General features: G+C 44.7%; 1 protein-coding gene across 1 annotated transcript in view; it reads right to left on the reverse strand.

Annotated features, from left to right (window-relative positions):
• LOC119164659 (ATP-binding cassette sub-family C member 2) overlaps positions 1-26894 on the reverse strand; it is a 179008-nt gene that overhangs the window by 45111 nt on the left and 107003 nt on the right. Inside the window, exons 15-21 of the mRNA XM_075874522.1 lie at positions 23672-23848; positions 18764-18931; positions 16339-16517; positions 11474-11549; positions 9899-10106; positions 3357-3390; positions 1634-1976 (exon numbers count right to left, since the gene is read on the reverse strand). Of these exons, the coding sequence (XP_075730637.1) occupies positions 1634-1976; positions 3357-3390; positions 9899-10106; positions 11474-11549; positions 16339-16517; positions 18764-18931; positions 23672-23848 (1185 nt within the window). The remainder of the gene's footprint in view (positions 1-1633; positions 1977-3356; positions 3391-9898; positions 10107-11473; positions 11550-16338; positions 16518-18763; positions 18932-23671; positions 23849-26894) is intronic.

The following is a 26894-nucleotide window of genomic DNA, read 5'->3' on the forward strand; positions in this document are numbered from 1 at the left end:
GCAAGCGAGAGACCCTAACATGAAAATCATGACATACGTGTCATGTAACAACATGACTACATGCCACATTCATGATGCGCTCGCGGCCGTTTCGCTAGCTTCGCATATACCAAACTTGGTATTACGGGACGTGAATAGATAACAAACGTATGTGACTGGTGCAAACATGATAATCGTGTATGAGATGCGTGTCATGTAACAACATGACTACATGCCATGCTCATGAGACATGGGCGGCCGTTTCAATAGCTTCACCTATACCAAATTTGGTATTACGGGTCATGAATGGATGACGCAGGTATGTGAGTGGTGCAAACATGATAAACATAGGATACGTGTCATGCAACAACATTACTATGTGCCACGCTCATGATGCGCTCGCGGCCGTTTCGCTAAGTCCACATACACAAACTTTTGTGACACGTGACGTGAATAGACGACGAAGGTAAATGACACGTCCAAACATGATAATCATGATATGGGTGTCATGTAAAACATAACTACATGCTACGCTCATAGCACACTCGCGGCCGTTTTACTAAGTAAACATATACTAAATTTCGTATTAGTTGACGCGAATGAATGACGAAGGTAAATGGCACCTCTAAACATGATAATCATGACATGGAAGACATGTACAGCTAATTTACCTCCGCCTCATAACGTTCTAGGTGATTTTAAAGTGACATCTTAACCTTCTTTATTCGGGCTTCACATACCACCGTTTCCACTGACGTGGGATCTGCCAATTTTTTGAAGGAGCGCCTTACCCGTGTCCCGTATATGGGACATTTCTGCGGCTGATTTGACGTAACGTTTCCAAAGACATATCCATACTGGTTTCTACCACTAAAACAAGCGTACATGAATGAAACACTTGTGTACAAATTTTGCTTGCTTCACTGCTTTTCAAAGCAGTGATTTTTGTTCTTAAATGTTAAGACCACCGCAGCGGGGCTGCACTGACAAAAATTAAGAACAGTTATAGTCTGAAAGCGCCCCTTTGAGGACACCAGACGTTACACGGACGCCATAGAACAATTTATTACATGTTGAGGGGTATATTTTGTTATATTTTATTGTAGCGCCATATTCGGCGTGATACAATGATATATCTGCCGTAGTTGTAGATCTTCTGATATATGCTACAATAAATACCTCTTTGTAGCCGTAATTACCTGCTATACTGAGCACGGCCCTCGAGAAGTTCTACCTAATAGAAATGCTCAAGGTGGGGTGGGCAACAGGGCTGACAACTTAAAAGAAATTTACAAAGATAACTTTGGAGTCGGCGTTAGAAAAATGGAGGTTTTGCCATTGACACACACAAAGTGTATGGTAGACTGGTAATGCATCACGAGCACAACACAGGCACAAAAAGGAACAGAAGGTAGGCCGAAACTAGAAAGAAAGAAAGAAAGAAAGAAAGAAAGAAAGAAAGAAAGAAAGAAAGAAAGAAAGAAAGAAAGAAAGAAAGAAAGAAAGAAAGAAAGAAAGAAAGACGATGTCTTGCTTTCCCTTGTTGTCATGCTCACAATGGGCAGTTTTTCCAGACGTGCCAAGCACTCACGACTATTGAGACATTAAGGGACATGGTGCCCTAACGATGCTTTCAAAAACATTTCCGGCTCACCAGTCCGTAGCACACTACGACGGCCAACACGAGCGTGACGCCGACGACAAGTGGCGCCTCCGTGCCGACGACGGCGATCTTGGCGAAGGTGAGGAGCGTGTACTGGACGCTCTGCTTGCCGCTGAGGAACGAGCGCGAGTCGGCGTAGTCGATGTCGCTCGAGAAGCGGTTCAGGATGCGGCCCCGCGGTTGCTCGTCGAAGAATGTCACGGGACTCCGCAGCACGTGACTCAGCATGTCGTTGCGCAGTGACCTCGAAAGACGCTGCGCCGACATGGCCAAAAGCACGCTTCCAGCAGCACGGAGCGCCACTGCAAAAGCGAAGTTCTCAATCCCGTGCTGTCTGTATTCGGCCCAAAAAATTGCACTAAGAGCACCTAAATGAGCCTCAAGTGACAATATCAAGCAGAGCTTGACTAACCAACCATATTGGAGGATATTAACGGGTCCAATGGCGCCTTAAAGAAATTGGGGGACCCTTAAGCTTCGCCTTTAAGAGTTGAACGTGATAGCTAAATCCCGCCCCTAGTGCACCCTTCAACCGCTAAGTGCATACTTGTTCATATGTTTTGTTACATACATACGCACGCACACAAATACGCACACTAGATTGGACCAGTGCGCGCTATTATGACCGAATGGGCTCGCTTTTGTCATGACACCTGTCGAACAAAATGCGTTAGAGGGGCCCTGAAACACTTTTTCAAGTAACCATGGAACGAATTCACTAGAAGAGCTTATTGCCTCACGAATTAAATGCCACATAAATTTTAAGAACCCGTCCAGTGCGAGTGGACGAGTGGAGTTACAAAGGTTTGTCCAATGCTGCAATTGCATTATCTCTTATCTCGTCCCGACAAAAGCGCTGGAAGCTAAGCAGAGAGGGGTGGCAGGGCAAAGAAAACACCGTGCCTCGTGACCTTGAGCTTTTTTTTTCCCTTCGAATGCACGGCTTTTGCAGTGTCACCGCGCGCGCACGCGAGGACATGTAGCGGCCTGCCATGGCTATCTCGGTAACTTGATTTTTCGGTCCCGGACGCACAGATGATTTTTCGCTCACAACCGACGGGGCCGATGCCGGCGGCAGGTTTTCTGCGACATGAGCTCGTTAACCCTATCGCGTTAATACCTTAAAGGCAGAGCAAAGCGAGACTGGAGCTTATGTATGCATGTCAAGTCTTTTGTGCTCTCTTTCTTTGATATCAGTTTGTTACTAATCTAGCCAGTGGTGATGTGGTACTTCAGCGTATTTGTGCAACTTCCAATCAAAGGAATTCGATCGCTCAATCGCACGCAGACAGCTTGGCTCAACAGGCGCAGCAGATCATTGCTAAGCCCGATTTCATGTAGCATGCTCATGCTACAAACATCGTACATATATGGCAGTGTTTCACGGGAATATGCAAGCTTGAACATACGAAAAAATCTTGGACGGGGATGTGACTGGAGTGAATATATCAAATAGCAGGCTTCTCGTCATTTTCCAGTGCCGCAAAACAAGATTGCTTGTCGAGAGGCCGGCACCAGCGACAACGCTGTTAATAAATCTTCAAACATCACAGATAAGTGAATATCCTGGTCAGATGGGAATAAATGCTCCGGCGAATTTTAGTGTTAAAAGCAGCTCTTGTGAGCTAGGAGGCTCTGATCCGCGCCGACCGTGCTCGACAAACACGTTGCAGCAGCCACGGTGGTACGATGACTGTAGTCATCGGCTGCTTACCCGAAGTAGTGGAATAGATTTGGGCAGACGCATTCTGCGAAGACGAAGGGCTAGAGGCTCGTGCACATAGATTCAGGTTTACATTAAACGGGCTTTTCAACTTTTTATAGTAACCTTCCAACGGTTTCACTGGCAGGGCTTACCCTCACGAACACAGCGTCGCAAACATTTTTACACTCCAAGGCAAAATTATCCGAAAAGGAGTAACGGAGCCCAAAAGGCGCGCGTGATCAACGGATAGACCGTTGAGGAGCAACCACAGAGGGAAGCGTGGCGCTTGAAACCAAGGGATGAACCGCCCAGGCATTGCAGCTAGCGCGAAAAGCAGATTTGGGTGCACGTTAAAAAACCCCAGGTGGTCAAAATTTCCGGAGCCCTCCTCTACGGCGTCTCTCATAATCATATGGTGGTTTTGGGACGTTAAACCCCACAAATCAATCAATTAGCGCGAAAAGCGTTGCCAAGGTGACCAGGCCTCCATCTCCTCCTCTGCTGGCTCAGTCTTTCCCCGTATTTTGCCGGCGACGGTTGGCGGGTTGCGTCGCGTTCGGAGTGCTCGACCACGGCCGCCTGGATTCGACGATCTAAGAATTACGACGTGGTGCTTGTGTGTACGCTTGGATGAGCGTGGGCGGCTGCTTTTGCGTTTCGCTGCACCCACGAAGTCTGGAGCAAGTCTCGACACGTCACCACGCCGCGCTGTATATCTCTGGCTTCAAGATAGTCACGACCAACACACGACAGCAACAGTTGGGAAGGCCAATGTGGTGGCCGAGAAAACAGGAAGCCTATCGGATATATACTTCAGTCCCGACTCAGGGCAGAAAGCAGTGCTAGATTCCAAGGCAAGTAGGTTATGGAATGGAATGAAAAAACTTTATTTGAATGAAAAAACTTTATTTAAGTAGGTTATCATTCTTTATTTTACTGTACTTGTCGCGTGTGCGATACGGATCGTGCTTGCCGGCAACGGTCTCGGTCGTCTTGTATATCGCACGCACGAAATGCATCGCGAAGGTCAGCTTCGGCGTCTGCAGTTCGTCTGTGCTTTGCGACTGCCGGGAAATCGGCCGCCATTGCCGTCGGCCTCCCGTACGCTCGCTCATCGAGTTCTCGCCTGTCTTCGCCGCCACGATGAACTCCGTGCTGACGATATTGGGCTGAGACCTCGTCGCTGTGTTGGGAGTCATCGAAAACACGTTGCGGGTTCTCGTAAAGAGCTTGGTTGTAGTATATCGCGCGCTGTAAGTGCACCAGCACAGGCGGGCGGGGCTTTCGCTAGCGTCGGAACTCACTGAAAATTGGTCGCCATTACAGTTGGCTTTCCATTCAGTCGGTCGCAAGCAGCTCGGCGCCATCCGTTGGCCGTGGTGGCGGACTTGCGTTTGCGCGATGCACTCGCTCGAGTTTGTGGAAAATGGTCGCATTACCGTAGATTTCTTCGGCGCTAGCTCCAAACCAGCTCGGCGCTGTTCGTGGCGGTGCCCAAGCGTACGCTCGCTCTCCTGTTCGAAGTTCGCTGGCTGCAGACACTTCGCGTGCAGCGGCGTGTTTGGTCTCGCGTTCGTTTGCTCGAGCTGAACGACGTCGCTTAGGACTCGCCGACTTGTTGGCGGCACGATGGTTCGCGTAGTTGTGGCTGCGGCCGCCGCTCCTAAGCTGTTGCGCTACGGGGATCGAAATGAGTCTTGAGTCTTTGACGATGTGTGACATCACGGTGAAATTATTAGCATGTCATATCTCACGTATGTTTTCATTTCACCTTGCACGTATTTCTCACATGCATTTGTAGTCATCCTCTGTCACGTGTGACTTACTATTTTACATACTTGTGGTGCAGCCGTGGGCACACACCGTGCTGAACACTGTGTCGCTGGCGTCTGCGATGACTGTCATCCATCTCTTTCGTCAGAGCAGCTTCAGAAGGACTGTGCGAGACGTGAAGGTAAAGTTATTGTGTGTCATATTTTAACACTTGTTTTGAGAAATGTTGTACGCCCGTGTGCTCAGATTTGGGTGCACGTTAAAGAACCCCAGGTGGTCAAAATTTCCGGAGCCCTCCACTACGGCGTCTCTCATAATCATATGGTGGTTTTGGGACGTTAAACACCACATATCAATAAACATTTGTTTTGATATTAACGTGCACGTCCTTGTCATATGCGCGTATCTTCATCTTCTGTCACGTGTGTTTAACTCTTTTTAATATATTCTACCTGTAGCCGTGAGAACACAACAGGCAGAAGGCTGCGCGCGCTGGCGTCTGCGATGCCTATCATCTATCGCTTCCGTCGGAGGAGCTCTTCAAGGAGTGAACAAGATTTGACAATGAGACTGGACTTGTACACTTCATAATGAATCCACTTAAAATAATGGAGAAACTTCATGTGTCTGTAAAAGTAAAAGATTTCGATGTCTCACTTTTGTCTTTCGTTGTTGCCGTGACTACAAAAGCAGTTACACACAAGTGGCTTACTTTTCGCATGTTCTTTTCTGCGTAATTTCTTGCTCACTGCGCAGAAAAACAGGCGAAAAAATTATTAGGTCTGACGGAAAATAAACAAAAACAGTGTGAACTGGGGACAAAAAGTTCATTCGATTGGAGTATTTGAGTGGATCAACCATTCATCCAACAAGGTGCAACTGTGAGGACTAACGATTGCCCGGTAAGGTGTAAATGTGGGGGTTAAGTTGCTCTATAATGTGCAAATGTGAGGACTAAATGTTAGTCCTTTGAGGTGAATTGTGGCACTATTGGTTACTCACTAAGGTGTAAATGTGAGGACTAAATGTTAGCCCCTTGAGTTTGTCTGTGTGGACTAACTGTCGGACCCGGTGCCGTAAGTCCTTAAAGGTATTAATGGTTTTGGCAGCCCCATTAATCCCCAAAGGGACGGACCACACACCCTTTTAACACCATTTTGCCTTAGAGTGTAGAATCCGTTCAGTATACGAATAGAATTACAAATATTCGTCGCAAGCTGCAATTGCATGTTCGGTTCTGTCTTCCAGATGAAAGCGCTAGAAGATAAGCATAAAGGTATTGAGCGAGGAAAGAAATACGTCACGCGCACGTCGTGACCTTGAGCATCCTCTTTTTTTACGAACGCGCGGCTTACCTTCAGTGTGATCGCGAGCACGCGATGGCTTTCAGTGGCGGCGGCAACTATGCAGCCCAGGATTCACATATCAGCTGATGGTATCAGCTAAATTTGGCTATATGGCGCCGTCATTTAGCTGTATGACATCCTTTAGAGAAAGAAGAGGGAAGGATCGCTAGCGGATTTGGAGAATTAATTGTGGATGCCTGGCCACGGGCTGCGCTATAAAATTCGGCTGGCATCTTTTCATGATCCGTAAGATGTTGGTCGGGTTGAATTGGTCCAAATAAATAGGAAGGCGCAGCCCGACTGAGACAATGGATGAAGAACACGCAACACATGCGAGCGGTTCTTGCCTTCTTGGTGCGAAATAAATCCGCTTGCTAGTCAGCACTCGGCCGCGTTTCATGTCCTCTGTCGTCTCAGTCGTGCTGTGCCTTTTAAAAGACGATAGTCTTTCTTGGGGACCTTCAACGCCGAAATTGCGGTCTGTCTGTACATTGATTGATGATTGATTGATTGATTTGCTGGGTTTAACGTCCCAAAACCACCTTTGATTATGAGAGACGCCGTAGTGGAGGGCTCCGGAAATTTTGACCACCTGGGGTTCTTTAATGTGCACCCAAATCTGAGTACACGGGACTACAACATTTCCGCCTCCATCGGAAATGCAGCAGCCACAGCCGGGAATCGAGCCCGCGACCTGCGGGTGTCTGTCTGTACATTGGTCTGTCCGCAGTAACGATACCCCAAATGGCACCAAACGATACCTCAAATGGCGAACGCCATCCGCAGCGCCCACCAATATTGCTCAAAATTCAGCGTTCACACTTGTGCGATTGTCAATTGAAAAGCAATTATTGCACATATCTGAGGCACCATAGCAACACGTTGATGTTTTGAATGTGTGTCTTTACACTAGAGAAGCTACACACAAGTGTAAGGACCGTAGCGTTTATTACGCTGTGCTGACAGTGCAACGCTATGCTCAAAAAGGCAAGTGTTTCCAACGCTTTCTAAGACGACACGGTGGTGGCACCTGCCCGTCGCTTTGCGTTCTACACCTTATTGCCCCTGAGACGGGCGTGCATCTTTCTCCGCGGGCGCGCACGCCTTCCTTCGTTTGCAAAGATAACTGCCAGATGGTGCTTGGGTCTAACGTGCCTCGATGCGCTCGTTCGCCTTCGCTGCAGGGATCAAGACTCTCTGACGCAGCGCTTCCAGAATACAATTCACCAATTTTTTCGCCAGAACACCAAATAACCGTTTTGTTCTTTATCTCCACACGCAAGACTATCTTCTTTCGACGATATTTGCAGTGAAACATGCAGATACGGGGCCAATATTTATTTCCCTGGTGCTTCGATATGGATCGGCGGCGTTTCCTTCCTGTGCTAAAGAAGTGTTACAGAGCCGCTTTAAAGAACCCCAGATGGTCGACGATTTCCGGAGCCCTACACTAAAGCATCATACTGTCATATCACCGCTTTGGCAAGCAAAATTCCAGAAATTATCTTTATTTTGAGCACGCACCGCATATAATGCTGCAATTCAAACCACAATAATGAAGCTCACTCCTCGCAATCCTGAAAAGCAGTGTTGGCCTCACCAACGGTGTTCGAATATGACAGTGCTCATACTGCTGACATGTGCTGGTAGACAGTGTGACCACTGCGGGACAGCGATTAAGCGCTTAAAAGAAAATCCGGGTGTATGAAATGGAATCGCTAAAAATAAATGCCAAACATAGGCTCGTAGCTTCCGCGTCGTTCAGAGTTATGACATGGAACGAGAAGGTTTTACTTGATACAAGGTGGATTTTCAAGCAAAACTCCTCCTGTGTGTAATATCCATAGAATCATATTGTTCTCAGAAAATGAATCTTGACTTGAAGCCTCATATAAGGTTTTAAGTTGGGAATAACTGCGTTGAAGTATAAGCAAAAGAATGACTTTCACTCAGTTCCAACAGTCCTAAATATTTCACTGATATGAGTATTTCAAACAAAGAAGCGTAGTCTCAGTTATATTTTACGCAAGAGAAGAAAAAAAGGTGGAGTTAAATAAAAGTAAGAGATGTTTAGCATACTGCTCCTATTTGGCAACTTCTCACTGGTATGTATTCTAAAAGGAATTGATGCGTGGCGAAAAATCTTACATTATGCACACACAAACTATACAGGCGCTCAATGTTGAATCATTTACATCCGTTGTAACAAAATAGGGCTAGTTGTAGTGAAAGTAACTAACCTATCTTCCAAGGCTCATATCCTTGAACATAGCCCTTGCTTACACATCAGGCGACATTCGCGGAGTTCCAGCAAAGTCGGAACGTTCCCACGGTCTTGCACACAATGACGTTGATATTTTCACAAGATTTGCCAGTGTTTTTGACCTTGCGACGACCTATTGAAAGAGGGTGTTCTAGCTAACCTGCACCAATTACAGCACTACGCATGTCAAAATTATATCCCAGTAATGTTGCTAGCCATATGAGGAAAATATGTTCTGATTTACGAACTTTAGTATTAAACCGAGATTAGGTAATTGCTTTTACTATAGTAACAGTAGTCGAAAATTTTCAGTGCGAAAGTTTTGTTTGCTTGTTCAGAAATATAGGTTTATTTATTGTATGCTGACAGCCCTGTGCAATCTTTTTCGCGGCTTTTCGTTAAATGTGCTTGAAATCAACAGACACTTGAAGCAAATTAGATGTGACACTGCACATATGTCATAAAGTGGTGTATAATTCCGCAAACTTACTTGATTCAGGCATCATATAAGGTGCAGTTTCTAGTTGTTTTTATTACACGGTCTTAGCTATAGATGCCTCAGCGCTTACCATTTTTTCTGTCTTTTCACAATTTGTGAAAAATCTTGATGCAGTGAAAATATACTCTCATTGAGCAGTACATCTGAGTTATTTCTCCTGCTAATTTTCTGAGTTGGCTTAATACACCAGGTCGATGGTGGCTCTTACAATGTTCGTCTTATTTAACCTGCGGTTGTAGATTAAATTTTTTTTCACGGGTATTCTAAGCCAAAGTGAATTGCGTCGACGTTTACGTGAGAAGCAGCGCATGGAGACAAGGCATAAAAGGAGCCAAATGTCAGAAGAATCGCTGCGTTTCATTCTTTTTGTGTTTAAATCCATGCGCTGCTTCTCACATCAATATAGACGATCATTACCTCACCCAACTTTCAACGTTACGGAGTGAAATATGTTTTAGCACGATAGGTTCCTTAAGAAGTTCGAGGAGTGTGCATCCCCTGAGACTGAGTAGGGCAGGCCAGCATCAAAGTAAGATGCAACGAAAGAAGCAAGATGCGCAAAAGCTGTTGAAGTAAACTAGAGACCACAAGTGCTGAACGAGTCGCGTGTGCTTCGAGTAAAGTCGGTAAGTGTATCTCGACAATACGGAACGTCATATTATGTTCTCACCGTCTGCTAAGCAGAGCACCACGAGGACTTCCACCCAGCTTAGCTGCTTGGTGGGATCACTGGTCGCGCCTTCGGCTAAATCCGTTCCTTTCTTGATCCACACTTGTAGTGTGCCGAAAGCACAGGCCGCTGCTAGAAACATGAGGACTCCTGCTATCGCCGGCCACCGTGTAAAGCATATGAGTTTGCAGAGCAGCTGCCATCCTGTCTGGCCAAAGGAAATGAAAAATGGTTGAAAGCGAGAGGTCTCACAGTTGTTACTGCTATTCGGGTAGTGTGTACGACTACTACACGCTTGAGAACAATATTGTTATATTGCGTCGTTGTGCAACATAGTTTCGTTTCTTACGCAATAATATGGCCACTGTGCTCTTACACTTCATGGGGCTCGATCACTTTCACTAGCAGCCAATTGACACGCGTGTAAACTACCTCTGATATGTTTTTGAATTGAAGTCAACACTTGCATTGGTTCAGGAAACACTCACGATCAACAATGGCCAAACGAACTAAGACTGCATTACTTAGCGCAGGCACGCCAAGAAAAAAAAGGACACACACGCACGCACACATTCACATACACAAACACAAACAAGCACATAAACACGCACACAAACTCGCGCATACACAAACACACATACGCACGCACATACAAACACGCACGCATGCAAACAAACACGCAACACACACAGACAAACATACGCACACGCACTATTCTGGGTTCTTCTCCGGGGGTTTCGATGACGCTGGAGTTGCTTGTGACGTGGCCAAAAAATCTTATCGTGCCAGCAATAGTGGAAAAGTCCTATAGTTTCGCCGCGAGCACGAAGCAATGAATGCAATAACAACAGAGTGGAATGTCACGCCAAGAGGGGCAACCACATTGAAACGTGCCGCGCACTATCAAACAAGAAAGATCGCACAGAAAGAACCCATACACGACGAGCGCGAGCTAAGAACGTTCGCAGCTGAGCACTCGATGCGCTGCTCAAACGCAAAGGACGTACGAAAAGTATACGGACAGGTATATAGACACCATGAGCGTGAACTAGTGTCACAGTTGCTACTTATCCTGCTTGAAAAGCGCGCTATTCACGGAAACGGTGAGGCTGCAACGAGTGAAGTGACCAACACAATCATTACGGTGAAAGTCCAAGATGTATGCGCTTCTGCGCCACCACGAGATAAGCTAACGCGCGCGACGCACGGGGGACCATGCACCATAAGGAAAAGTATCATAGCGGGCTGCCGAGCGCGTCCTTGACGCCATCTCACTGAAAAAGCTGATATCATAGTGATATGCTAGTTCACTATGCTACTATGCTAGTTAGGTATTCATAATGACGATAAATCATGAAAGGAAGAAAAAAGGATAAAGTATTTCTGAACTCGTAATACCATCAACATTCCGAAGGTACTTATACCCTATAAGTTTTAGTAACAAGGCCTAGAACTGATGATAACAATTACTGAGGTATCAAAAAAGAGAGAGATAGAGAGATAATGGGCGACACAGGAACATGAAACCTTTTAGGCAACTATTATCATGCAGGTGCGTGGGTCACAATCTCTCACCTTATTGGATTGCCCCAACTCTTCCTGGGTTATTCTTCCAGCTACTTCGTTGCCCTCAATTTGTTCACCACAAGTTCTGAAAAAAAAAGTAAGAAGCAAGCGTTTCACCAGACAGGCGAGGTATTAATAGAGGTTGCCAGTCGCTTCACATCGACAGAGGGCAAGCTTGTAAGTATAAAAGGAATTGGAGGAAATGTTCTCTTTGTGTATAATTTGAGACGCAGGTCGGTCGCTCAAACAGACCAACGTAGACACGGCCCTCCTGAGTGCGCAAATCGAGAACAACAAACGTTTCGCGTTTCAGTTTTCTGTCAAGGGTCTATGATAACGTGACCTCAGCGCTAGGCGCGCGTGTAAAAAGCGAGCAGCAAAACATAAGCCATCTCGGCTAGAATAGCCCTCAGTTCGGTGAGAGATTGGTTAATGGCGGGGTAAGCAAGCCACATCTCCACAGAAACATGATAACAGCAGAGCTGTTCCAGGGCCGCCGTACGGTAGACGAGGGACCGCGTCGAATCTCGCTCTCCGGTTTCCAGTTACAGTGATATGCTAGTTCACTATGCTACTATGCTAGTTAGCTTTAACGACGATAAATGATAAAAGTAAGAAAAAAAGGATAAGGGGTTTCTGAACTAGTAATACCACAACCATCAACATTCCGAAACCACTTATACCCTATAAACTTTAGTAACCACGCCTAGAACTGTTACACCTATATTTACACCTATAGTTACGCCCATGGCGGCACTATTGCCTCCGTGGCTGGAACGGGGAAAGTACCGCGTTTGTTTTCTCTCGCCGTCACGCGCTCTCGGTGCGCTGCGCCCCCTAAATAGTCCAGCTCGCTCACCTCGCTAGTGCCTCGGCGAACTCGCGGCCGTTTGATTAAATGGACATATATGCCAGAAGTTCTATGGCGAGATACATATCTGCATGACGGGTCTGAAGGAGTGGTGGTAACATGAAAATCATGTACTGCATTTTATGTCAAGCATGATTTACATGCTGCGCTCATAGTGGGCTCGTGGCTGGCTAGCTTGCTTGAATTTCACAAAAACTGGCACTTTGTGAAGTGACTGTATGACGAACATGAAGTAAAGGGGCAAACATGAAAATCAAAAGGCGATCTTTATGTACATTATTTACATGCCGTGATCATGGTGTGCTCGCCACCGGTTGGCTTGCTTGATGTTCACCAGAATTTGTCATGCGTGATGTGATTGATTGATGAACACAAAGGACGAGTGCAAGCATGAGAATGGTGACATGCGTGCCAGTGTTGGCGAGATTTACATGCCACAATCATGGAGGGCTTGCGGCCGGTTAGCTTGCTTGACATACACCTACATTGGTAATGCGTGGCGTAACTGTATGACGAGCATAAATAACATGTTGTAACGGGAAAATGTGGCATGCTTGTTATGCACGCCATCATTTACATACCATGCTTATGATGCACTCGTGGCCGGATCGCTTCCTTGACATCCACAATATTAGTAATGTAGGACTTTACTGAATGAAGAACATAAATGATAGGTTGTAAAAAGAGAATATGACGTTGCATGTGCCCACCTCTCATTCATGTACATTGTACAGCTACCTCCCGCAATACCAATCATTGTAATGCCAAGCTAGCGAAACGGCTGCGACAGTACCATGAGTGTGGCATGTAGGCCATGCAATAGATACCATTATTTTTGTGTTACCGCCGATCCTTCATGTTCGTCTTAAAGTGACGTGACACAATAATATTTTTGGTGTGTATCCCGATACCAAACAAGCAGCGAGCACGCCGTGAGCGTGGCATTTAAATCATACAGTACATGACATGCATGTTATAATTTTCATGTTCACGTCTGTTATTTGTTTCTGCCACACAGTCACGTCATGCATTATGAATTTTAGTGTATATCAAAAAAAAAAAAAGAAAAACGAACCTGCCACCAGCACTTCATGACCGTGGTGATTAGTAAGTCGATCACGCCAAACATGGCATGAAAGCCACGAATTTCATGTTACCACCTGTAATTTACAATTGTATACGTAATAACATTTTCGACATACATTCATTTTAATAAGCGGCCCTGACAAACTCAAGACCACGTCATATGAATTCTGTTGTACGTGACATGCGTGACATCATTTGCACGTTATGATCAGTCATTCAGGTTCGTCATGCACTCTTGTCACATCATACTAACTGTGTTATATGTAAAGTTAACGAAGCAGCCACAACAGAACCAAGACAATGACGTGGAATTGTTTGGTTCATCATATTAATGTTACTATTTTCATGTTATGACCTGCAGTTTATATTGGTCATTCAGTCATGTTGTGCGATACCAAGCTTGGTACAGATTCTATTAACCAAACCACCAGGAAAGCACGAACACGTAGGTGGCTAGATAGATAGATAGATAGATAGATAGATAGATAGATAGATAGATAGATAGATAGATAGATAGATAGATACGTAGGTAGGTAGGTAGGTAGGTAGGTAGGTAGGTAGGTAGGTAGGTAGGCAGCGTCGGTAGGTAGGTAGGTAAATCCTTCAAAGGCGCAGAAGTTCACGTTTAATATACTTCTCAATTGATCAATGCTGGCAGCCGAGCCCCTAAATGCTCGCAGTTAGCATTTCTTTATCTTGTTAATGTGTGCGCGTCCGTGTATGCAATTAAAATTGCTGCTATTTCTTTCTTAGTAAAACAGTGAACAATGACCTGCTTCATTTTAGTCTGCAGAAGCACACGCTATGTATAAAACATGCGTTACTCCGGGTGAAATCAACGCTTTTACACCGCAGCTTCGGCCACGCAGGACCATATATGGCGGCGAGCTGAAGGGTCGCGGTGCTTTCCCTGTTCCAGTGACTTCAGCTGGCTGTAAGTACCGTGAATTCATGGCCTGCCACCATATACGAAACGGCCGCGTCTTGAACGCCGAAACTGTCATCGCGATGCAGGTTTTCTGCCTGACCCATGTGGATGGTTTAGTCTTTGTTCGTTGAACGACAGGCTTTTCAACTTTTCCTCAATCCGAGCCAAGGTCTTATGCTGACCAATGTTACTATGCTTATGTTTTACCAGTCAGTAAACATCAACACATATTAAAAGCGAAGCATTTCTCAGCGAACTTCGGCGACATTGAGCGTATCTATCTATCTATCTATCTATCTATCTATCTATCTATCTATCTATCTATCTATCTATCTATCTATCTATCTATCTATCTATCTATCTATCTATCTATCTATCTATCTATCTATCTATCTATCTATCTATCTATCTATCTATCTATCTATCTATCTATCTATCTATCTATCTATCTATCTCTATCTATCTATCTATCTATCTATCTATCTATCTATCTATCTATCTATCTATCTATCTATCTATCTATCTATCTATCTATCTATCTATCTATCTATCTATCTATCTATCTATCTATCCGTCCACGACTTTTAGCTCTCCTGGCTCTTTCAATAATGGTATCGAGACCAAAATTGGTATGGCATAACATGACTGTATGAAGAACATATCTGTGTAGTAATTACATGTAAATTATGACAAGTATGTCATGAATGTCATGATTGACATCTCATTGTCCTGCAGGTCTTGCGGTGGTTTCATTCACATGGCATGTTGCAAAACTGGTATGGTATGACATGATTGCATGGCGAACAAAAGCGACAGACCGTAACATGAAAATCATGACATGCGTGTCATGTAACAACATGACTACATGTCATGCTCATGGCGTGCTCGTGGCCATTTCGCTAGGTTCACATGTACCGAACTCTGTATTGCGCGATGCGAACGGACGACATAGGTAAATGACACATCCAGCCATGATAATCACAGCATGCGTGTCATGTAACGACATGACTACATGAAACACTCATGATGCGCTCGCGGCCATATTGTTTTGGTGTTACGTGAGGTCAATGGATGACGAAGGTATGTGACTGTTGCAAACATGATAATCATGAGATGCGTGTCATGTGAGAACATCACTACTAGCCACAGTCAAGATGCCAATGCGTTTTGACGTGACGTGTTGCGCGTGCTCACCGGCGTTAATTTCGTCGCGTCACGCCGGCGTTGCCACGCCAGGCACCAGTCTTGTCATATACTCGCAGGCGCGCGCCGCGTTGCGTTGCTTTGACGCATGCGCGTTACAGTGCGTCCAGCGTATCTCCTTCACGAAAAGAGGGAGACGCAGTATTGTCTTGGTAACGCTTCAGCGCGAAATGTAGCATGTCACATTTCGTGCTGGTTGCCGTCAGGCCGCGCCTACGGACGCTGGTCGTGCCGGTCGCACCTGGCGTCAGACTATAGAGTGCTCGCGTTTTGCTAACGTATCGTCGCTGTGCCCAGTGTGCGCGCGCGTCAACGCTACATCGGAGTATATTGGGCCCTTCTTGATTCGCTCGCAGCCATTTTACTAGTTCCTCATACACCTAATTGGTGTTACGTGACGTCAATTGATGAGGAAAGATATGAGTGATGCGAACATGATAATGTTGACAGGCGTGAGATGTGAGAACATTTCTGAACAACATACCACGCTCATAGCATGGTCACGGCCGTTTCGCTATCTCCACATATACTAAATCTGGTATCACGTGACGTGAATAAATGATGAATGTAAACGACACATCCAAACATGATAATCATGACACGGAAGTCATGTACGGCATCGTTTGCCTCCATCCCGTAATGTTGTGCTGATTTTAGAGTGCCATATCAAGCTTTCCCATTCGTGCTTTGCATATCATCAGTTCCCACTGTACGTGGGATCTGCCCATTTTTATTGTGAATGTAGTTGATGTCGGACATGTGAAATGATTGAAAATATTTACGTACTCATTTTTTGTGGCAGGCCGCGTTTCATCTTGAAGAGCTTCACGAAAGTTTTGAGGTGACTTGGGGTCGTTCAATAGGTCTTGCAGCGTTTCGTACACCTTGATCCGCCTTTTGTCCACCAAGATGAGCTTGTCCATGTTGTGTAAAAACTTTGCTTGATTGCATACCATGATTCGCGTCTGAATGAAGGAGTGGCAAAGGAATCGTTATTAGGTTGATAGGGTGAACTCTTACTACTACAGACAAAATCACACTCGTCTGAATCACCCAGTCGGCCACTGCAGTCACTGTTTTCTGCAGAAATATGCAAAGGCCGATGGCGTAATGATACCAAAAATAGTCGTACGGCAACCAAGGCCCTAGTGCTATAACTAAAGCATGAACGGAAAATTGTAGCTAGCTTGAGGTGGAAGCTGCGGCCGGCAATAATTTATACAGCCGCATGCTCGTCAGTTTAACGAACGTTTAAAAAGTGTTTCAGAAAAACAAACTTACGAAAATCCCCTGTGGTATCTTTAGACGTTTTATCCAAAATATTTCAACTAAAGGAAATTTTGAGTAGTGATTATCATAGTAAAACGAATTTGATTGGCCTATCTTGACCATATCTGGGCTTATTTTCGAGACGCATTCAATGCAGTTTCGCGCTCTGCCGCAGTGGGGTAGCCGATGCGTGCCGCCTCCAAATCGCTCCTTCATCGGACCTCTGCCACATCGCTCGTGCTTACAGCACTGTCGAGACAGAGCGGCCGTGCGGAAGAGGAAAACAACGAACGTGCGCTTCAGTATACCTACGCGAAGCTATTGGAATAGAAAATAAACCTTTGGAGTGTTCATCCGAAACAGGGGGGGGGGGGGAGTGTTCATCCAACAATTGTATGCGTTCAAATGAACGGATGGGTGAAAGCACAGACGGACAGACAGAAGCACAGACGGATGGACGGAAGCATGAACAGACGGATGCACGCATAGACGGATGGACAGAAAGCATGTACGCACGCATAGACGGATGGACAAACGAATGAAAGCACGGATAGACGGACGGACAGACGGATGAAAGCACGGATAGACGGAAGCACAGACGGATAGGTGGACGCACGGACGGACGGATGTATGGTTGGGCAGACGGACGAACGGAAGCACGGGCGGAGAGACCGACAGACAGACACGCACGGAGAGACGGATGGACAGAAGCATGGACGCACGCACGGACGAATGAACGGATGGGCAAACGGACGGACGGACGCTTCGCTCCATTCGTCATTATTCAGTGCGTGGGTATGCTGTGAAAACCACTAACGCCATCTAGTTATATTATTCCCAAAGATATTTACACAAATAGCCGTCTATTGAGCAATTCATAAACTAAAGGTGGTACGTACTATACCACAGTGGAGGGAACGACCCACGGCATAAGGAGCTTCGCTGCCAAAAATAAGACTCTCTCGGTAGCTATGTCTCTTCTTGCGATTTAAGGGCGCCAATCCAAATAAGGATTGCAGAATTATTTTCTAAATGAATTCCATTTGACACGTTTGACTTGATTTCTGCTGTGCCCAATACTGTTCCATATCCTAGTGAATACTCAGTTTAGCGAACTTTCAGATAAGTAAGCTACTTCTTGGGTAACTTCTAGTTCACTGAAGTAAATATTCACTGTAGTTATGAAATAGGGGCAAAAACCCTACTTGTCGTGCTGTTAGTACGACAGCGAACGCATTGGCCCAATTTAGGAGGCATCGGATAATTCATGCTTACCATTACCTATTAGAGCATGTTAAAAACAAGCACGAACAGATGCCCGCACATTTAATTTCTCTTTATCTTTGTCCGATTATTTGTCTCTTTTGGGCTTGTCAGCTTGGGTCCCTATCAAAGCATCCAGTGCTTCCTCACCAAAACAGGTGTCCATTCAAATAAAGTCATGGTATGTACATTCCTCTTGTTTGGTTGTGTTAAACGGCCTGACTACTTTAACAAGGAAGCAGTTTTTTTTTGTGTTGCTTACAAAAAGTCTATTTAAACAAAAATATTCCCAAGCTGGATGTTAATTTCTGTTCAGCTGTGTTTTCGTGTGCCTTGCCATGCGAAATGGGTGTGTGGAGGTCCGTTTTGTTTGATCTTGAAAAGCTTTACGAAACTTTTGTGGCAAATTGGGGTCCTTCAATAAGTCTTCCAGTTTCTCGTACATTTGAATCCACTTTTTGCCAACCAAGATGAGATGGCGGACAAAAAGCGCACCACTAAGCGTATGTACAGTAAGTTTCCGGCTGTGCTTTCACCGGACACTACTAAATCGCTTACTTTGGATAACGCTACAGTTCTCACCTTCAACACCAATGCCACACTTTTTAACTCATTAAAAAAAAAGCTTTCGCCTCAGTAATTCACAGAGTGCAGGTGTATGCCTTTCTACGCTGCTTGCCTTATGCCTGAGTAGGCCTCTTTTGCCGATAACATCCCTGAAGACGTGGCTAGCCACGATGGGGTCCAAAGCACTGAGTGGGTCGTCCAGGAGGTACACGTCACTGTCGCTGTACACTGCTCTGGCGATGGATATGCGCTGCTTTTGGCCACCACTGAGATTGGTTCCCTGCGATGCAAGACGAATGACAATAAATATTTCATTATTTCACAACTCTTTGCAATAGACCATATAGAGAAGGAGGGTCATAGTTTTTCCCCCTTTAGAACCTTCTGCCATAATATTTCATCAGTGATTAATTTAGTGACCACCTATTCAAAAAATAAAATTCTTTTCAAGGGCACAATATTTGAAAATACTGTACCAGAACGTGCATGTTACACTATTGTTTCATAAATCTGCGCAAGGGTCTAGCCTGCAGTTAATATTTACCCCTTACAAACTCCACCAGAAATGTTACGGCTTACACTCGTGTTGTTGAGCAACAACGCATTATTTTTTCAGGCATTGTAAACCAATCTAATGTACTCCCGCCACTGACAAGCTATAGCACTTCTCAATTTTTATCCTTGTCATCGCATAGCGACATATGTCACAAGTAGAACTCTTTAGTGTCGCTTACATCTTTCTGTACATCGGCCACCTTGCTGCCCCCCTCTCTAAAGTTTACGAAACATCCGTGTTGCCAACTTGAATAGCAGGTGAGTACATGGGCCGGGAGCCCTATTAACGGTCTTCCCAAGTGACGAAAGGCCGCGGCCATGTTTGATCCCACGACCGTAACTGGCCTTTCCAGAGCCAGTTTGCGAAGGCAAGGAATTGGGACAGCGAAGCGGCCCAGGTCATGTAATACCAGCTGATTATAACATGGTGTAAGTATTGAACGAGCGAAAAAACGAACGAACAAATAAACGAACGAACGAACGAACGAACGAACGAACGAATCATTTATTCTGTAAGTGCTTCGTAAACTGGAAATTTCGCTAGAAGGCGTATTCAGATAATATCGGGCGCTCAGTCCAGGTTATAATTTCCGATTTTGATTAATTTTACTGTGGGTCTCAGCATTGGAGCCAGTACCATGGTTTTGAGGGTGGTTTTTGTGAGAAAAAGTGTGCCATAAAAACAAATATACATGCCAGCATACCCTTTGCCACTAATTTCGCTATTTATGAGTTTGAGCACACCTAAGTAAAAAGTTGTGGACTTCTTAATCACGGAATTTATTCCCATCAAAGAACAAGTGACATCTGATGCAATACTTTTTTGCAGACTATAGTTGGTTCATACTTGAAAAATTTTATTGCTGCACAAGCTTGAAGGAAAACAAAGGAAACAGGTAAGAGCGCTGACTACCAACTGTTTATTGTCGTTTCTTGAAGCCAGTATATACGCATGCTACGCTGCGCTTCCACGTTTCACACAAAACCAAAGATGCCGCAAACAAAGCCGTCCCAAAACAAATCAATTCAAAAGTGACTGCCACCACAATGACAAATGCGAAAAATGGCAAAATACAAGTGATACCCACCACAATCTAAACTGCGTATTCCCAAGGTGTGCGCTTTTATTTAACCTAAATCTTATCTTTTATTATTTATTGCACCAAGCGTCAACAAAGGCGTGAAAATATGAAAGTCAGCTTGTGCGGCAGCCCTCGACAAGTCTTGCCCTCATCTGATATTTGAAAGCTTCGAGAATCAGGTAGCTCGTCTGGGCGTGGCTGGATACCCGGCACAGATTTCAGCTAGTGCTTGCGAAAGCCTTCTTAAAAAATACAAGGGCGGGGGTCCAAGCGTCGAAGGAAGGGAGAGGAGGCCTATTTATGTTATGCCGCACTTACATAGCGTTTCCCACAATGTAAAAAAAAGGTGGCTAATAGGTACGCTGTTGATGTAGTGTTTTCAGTGCCTACAAAGTTAGGTCAGATCTGTTAAATAATGACTCAACAAAAGAAGGCAAAATGCACAAAAAGCATGCGAACGTGTTCATTAGGTGTGTATTTGCTGTTGTATATCTGATCAATTTCTCGTGTGGGAGGGTGTACATAGGGCAGACGGGGCGTTGCCTCAACGAACGCTTGCGGGAGTAGTCTGGCCGTAAAAGGAAAAAATGGTGGTCATTTAGATTTCCACTGTAGGACATGCGGTTACACCCCCCAGTTTGAGAATGTGTCAGTCATGACTAGGGCACGTGAAAAGACCGAAAGGGAAATTATCGAAGCATACTTTATCAGGCAATTTAACGACAAGTGCATAAGCATGCCTTCTATTTCACTTTCGGACAGGGAAATGGTCTTCCTACATGGTCATGTGTAATGTTGTGGGTAACGTGTTGCATTGTGTTCTCTTCCATTTTTCTTTTGTTTTGTTCATGAGTGTTCCTGTTTTATTTCCCATGTGACGCTACGTAATGTTCTGTAAGGTTTTATGTTTGTTATATTTTTTGGGCTCTCTCGGCGTACTGCTTCTTCGGGTTTGCTCACTTGGGGCTGCTTGGAGTAAATATAAAATTGTTATTTTATTGTTTTATTCGGTGCTAAGCGCTATTTGAAGGGTTTTTAAACAAAAGTCTCTAGAGTACGTTTTCGTATTTTCACGCCTTTGTTGATGCTTGGTGCAAGAAATAATAAAAGATAAGTTTTAGTATAAATAAAAGCGCACACCTTGGGAATGCGCAGTTTAGATTGTGGTGGGTATCACTTTTGTATTTTGCCATTTTTCGCATTTGTCGTTGTGGTTGCACATTTTTGAATTCATTTGTTTTGGGACGGCTTTGTTTGCGGCATCTTTGGTTTTGAGCGCATCGTGGAAGCGCAGCGTAGCAGGCGTATATATTGGCTTCGACAATAAACAGTCGGTAGTCTGCGCTCTTTCCTGTCCCCCTTGTTTTCCTTCAAGCTTGTGCAGCAAATCAATTTTTCAAGAATGACATCTGATCTTATGAAGAAATTCCTTCTCTCCCCTATTTAGAGAATGTGAAGGAAAATATTCCAACCACGGCGAACCGCACAAAATACCTGTACTTCAGGAATTTGTTGCTACAAGTACCTTCAAGTGAGAATAATGAAAATCGATACGCACAAATTTTCGCTTTCTCCTCAAATAACATTACCGGTTTTATACCACCGGCGGTCCTCAGAGCTCGGTGATTTCTGCGCGTTTTCTTGTCACCACTAGCAAGATGGCGCGAAAGTGGCACGGAGGACGCGCTCTAAAGGTCGTCGCCCCGCCCACTGCGATTCGCGCGCACCGTGCACCTCCACAGGGCGGGTTCGCTCCTTCACGCGCTTATCTCTTGACGGCGGCGCTTTGTACGTCTTGTGCTCTCACCGCAAGTTTGCTTTGAAGCTACAGTGGTTAAGGAGTGCTTCGCTCTTTGCAGAGGCCACGGTTACGAAAGGAGCGCACTGGTTACACACGAAGCGACTATTGCAACAGTTGTTCGCGCTCGTCCCGTGTGTACTTGTGCGTTCGTTTCGTGCGTCCTTCTGTTTGAGCAACGTGGTTTAAGTGCCAACCTGTGACAGTTGTTAGTTCGTGCTCGTCCTCTGTATGCTTATTTTATGCGTTATTCCAGCTTGAGCTGCGCGCTGCAAGTTTTGAGCTTCTTGCCACTTTTCACGTGGCATTACAGTTTTTTTGCTGTATCATTCATTATTTCGCTCTTGTGGCGAAACAATGCGCAATAAACGTCTAACTGCCTCTGTGAGGACACATTTCACTTTCGTGTTGCACAAATTATTGTGAGAGAGGGATTCCTTATGTTTTTTATACGTTTCGCCATCACAAAAACAAGATATGCAGGCAAACTTAGAACTACAAGCTGATGAAAAGAACTAATTTATCTACGCCCCCCCAAACTCCCAAAAGAAGACAGTGTTATTCCGGAAGCTTTCGACAGGCACACTCCCTCGCTATGCCCTTTCGCGTGCTATGTGCCCCGCATGTCACCGAAACGACGGTAAATTCTCACTGCACCGAATGAACTCTACTATATCATAGGGAATAGGTGTGCAAACAACCCTGCACTGCCATGTGTCACTGGACCAAACATCGAACAGTCCAGCTGACGACGTCAAGCCTTGTATACCAGCGACGTCTGGTGAACAGGACCAAACTGTCAGCTCAGAACTATGGCATCCTGGACTAGGAAAACCACTCGCCTTGGTCTACTAAATTTAGCATATTCGTGTGGCAAAACGCCAAGACAATATTCACATTAAAGGGCACCCAAACATGGACAAAAAAACGACAAGTCTATAGACCAGCAGTGTCCGGGCTTCTCTCCTACCTCTTCCACATGAAGTAAATTTCTACTCCTTCTTTCTGCGAGCTGGCTGCCACGCAGTAACACATAGCACAGAAACTCCTGTCATTAGGGAGCTCGTTTTTCAGGTTTAGTACCCTAAAATCAGTATGTATCAGCTTTGGAATTACTGTATTCAAGTTGAAGTGTTGAACTGTTGAACTTAAGAACTGTATTGAAGTTGCAGGCATGAGAAGGACGTGCAGTATTATAAAAGAAGGGGGAAATTAAAATAACTTTTATCGCCAGTAATGACACCTTCTTTGCGAAAAACTGCATGAACGAAGCAACAGCTGCTTCTGTGAGGCTGTAAAGTTGGGCGCGTAGGTTAGTGCGCCCCAAAACACACGGGAAAAAACTCCAACCACCTAATCAAAAAAGGGTAGAAAATGCTTGTTCAGAGAATAAAATTTCATAAATTTGGGCAAGCTGCGAATAAAACCTCCCTGAAATATATTGTGGACACGTTTGTCAAGTAATACTTGCTTACCAGCACTCAAAGGTATTGAATATATTCACTGAGCCCACGATCTATTTCCCAACTCTTCTGCTTTATCAGCTTCTATAAAACACAGGTATGATTAAACAGCCAAAGTGTACCTTTTCGCCAACTTCAGTCATATCCGCAGCAGCCAGGCTGTTGAAGTCATTTGTGAGCTGGCAGCTTCGGATAACACGGTGGTAGAAGTCCATGTCTAATGCGTTGCCGTAGAGAATATTGTCCCTGACGGTCATGTTGTGAATGGCAGGCAGCTGTGGAGCATATGCTATGCGGCCCTGAAGAGAAGAAAACGAAGTATTGTGAAGCGTGCTATTGTAAAGGTATAGCAAATATTGGTTAAGTGCTACAACAAGAACTTGGTAAAATTTAGATAATTTTCTGCAGATACATTTTATGCAAAATAAACTGTATGATAGTACGAAAGAACATGGTTATTTGTTAAATTAGCGTACGATACATGCTGCTGGACTTTACACAATGCTGCCGCAGGCGAGATATTGGAAGCATTCTTTCAGAAAATGCAAAGCGAAAAATTGCGCCAGTGTCAATTTACATGAGTCAGTCAATGAATATCAACCATTAACTTGTTAGGACGCGTGCATTGTGCTGTCTAAAGCTAAGTCAGCATACTTACTCCATGAACGTCATGCTTCATCTCTGTAGTTGAAATAAATAGTTGTACGAATCGGCCTCGTTTATGAGGCATTCTCTGCATTTGTTACCTTTTGCACTGAATAGCGTTCTTTATAAGCGAAGCACGTTATTGACATCGTAGTATATAAGATTTATGGCACACCGACCGTCATATACATATTTTACGGCCCATAGTGGAACAATTACTGCAACTACTTCACTTAGATCGGTGAATGCAGCAAATTTTACGAAGTATTTGGCAGACTGGTTGCATTTTAATTGCTGTCAGCAATCCACGCTTCTGGACTGAAACAAAGCCTGCAACACCATGCGACGATAATGGGCATAAGCAGATGGATCAGAACAATCTGCTAATAAGCATGGCTCTAACTTCCTTTTTATTAGGTAGTGTTAAAGGAGTGTGAGCGACCGTCCGTGTAAACCACAGTATTACCTACAATAAATATAAAATGTAATAGAATAGAAAAACGTCTATTAAAGGCAAAAATACAGAGCAGGAAGAAGGGTTAAAAGCTGGTGGGCGGGACCCAGTTTCCCACTGGCCTCAGCAGCCCACCACGCCTAGGGCTAGGAACTCCACTCCTTTTTTTTTTCGCTGACACTGTCCTACTGCTCCGTCTTGAATTTTCGAGCTGGAATCAGAGGCGTGTCGATTTTCGGTGGCCTAAATTCACATTCCCATGTAATGTGAGCAAGTGTTGGCAATCCTCTACACTACGGGCAAAAACCTCGTATATGGTTGGGTGGATGGCACGTTTTAAACGGAGGTGCGGATATGTATTCGTATGCAGGTGGTGCCACTAATAGGCTTCTTTTACACATTGCCGAGAGTGGGGCGGGAAGTATCCCCATCATTGTCGACGTTCGCGCTCCAAGATATCTCGAGGATTTTAGAGAGCCTATATGTAGCACAGTAGGGTTGAAAGCTGGGCTAGTTGGTGAGACATCATTTAACCATATGGTGTAGTAGCGCAATTTTCACGAGGACGAAGAGGACAAGAACACACGACACTCGCTACACTCGCAACTAATTTTATTTCAGAAGCAGCACATCATATATAACCCATAACCCTAGCGACACAGAAAAGAACTACGAACATTGAATCATTGCCAACAGAAGCTTTTGCGCAGACTCAAGCGATAGTACATGGCAGTTACGCTTACACTTTAAGATGACGTAACTAAAAACAGCCCTGGGTAACATCAAAAAAAAAATGCGGGAATTCACACGTGTTTGAAACAAAATTTTGAAACGACAAAAAGGAGAGTATGACACATGCAAACACTGATCTCAATTAAGTCCTTCGAGGTAGCTGGCTTCTCGGTCACTTAACGAAACCGATGACTGACTAATGCATCCTTCTTTTCTTTTTTTAATGTGGAAAGCTTCGACAATTTCTCTGGTTAGTTGGTTTCCATGACGGAAGACTACGGTCGTGTCACTGAACAGTGGTGAGCAGCCACACTGGGAACAGTGTCTCTTTATGTGAGAATGAATGTCAGTTCTTAATGATCGCTTGTGTTCTAAAAGTCGGGTGTTCAAACATCGACCCGTCTGGCCGATGTATACCTTTCCACACGTTAGCGGCAAGCAATACACGACTGATAGGCAACACTTAACAAACTTTGTTGTGTGATTTACCGTACAACTACCAGCATTAGTGTTTACTGCTATGGAAACTTTACGGTCTAGTTTGGAACTTATTTTACTAAGCTTGTTGGGTGCCGAAAAAACTAATTCTAGGCCAAAGCGATTACCTACGTTTTTTAAGTTATGAACAATCTTGTGCGCATAAGTGTAGCTTATCAGTCGTGTATTGCTTGCCGCTAACGTGTGGAAAGGTATACATCGGCGAGACGGGTCGTTGTTTGAACACCCGAGTTTTAGAACACAAGCGATCATTAGGAACTGACATTCATTCTCACATAAAGAGACACTGTTCCCAGTGTGGCTGCTCACCACTGTACAGTGACACAACCGTAGTCTTCCGTCATGAAAACCAACTAACCAGAGAAATTGTCGAAGCCTTTCACATTAAAAAAAGAAAAAAAGGATGCATTAGTCAGTCATCGGTTTCGTTAAATAACCGAGAAGCCAGCTACCTCGAAGGACTTAATTGAGATCAGTGTTTGCACGTGTCATACTCTCCTTCTTGTCATTTCAAAATTTTGTTTCAAACACGTGTGAATTCCCGCAAAATTTTTTTGTTTTTTGATGTTACCCAGGGCTGTTTTTAGTTACGTCATCTTAAAGTGTAAGCGTAACTGCCATGTACTATCGCTTGAGTCTGCGCAAAAGCTTCTGTTGGCAATGATTCAATGTTCGTAGTTCTTTTCTGTGTCGCTAGGGTTATGGGTTATATATGATGTGCTGCTTCTGAAATAAAATTAGTTGCGAGTGTAGCGAGTGTCGTGTGTTCTTGTCCTCTTCGTCCCTGTGAAAATTGCGCTACTACACCATATGGTTAAACTATATGTAGCAAACAGGTATCTGGACGAAGGACAGCCGCTCGGTGAGTAATAGCTCGAGCTGCACTGTTCGCTCTATCATTATCTCGTTCCTGCAGTACATCCGGCGCACAACATGAAGCAATGTTCCAGATCTAGTGCTGCAGTTAAGAGGCGGAATGGACACGCAGATACACGGCTGTTATTGAAATAATGACA

Source organism: Rhipicephalus microplus, chromosome 9, assembly GCF_043290135.1.
Source record: "Rhipicephalus microplus isolate Deutch F79 chromosome 9, USDA_Rmic, whole genome shotgun sequence".
Lineage (NCBI taxonomy): Eukaryota > Metazoa > Arthropoda > Arachnida > Ixodida > Ixodidae > Rhipicephalus > Rhipicephalus microplus.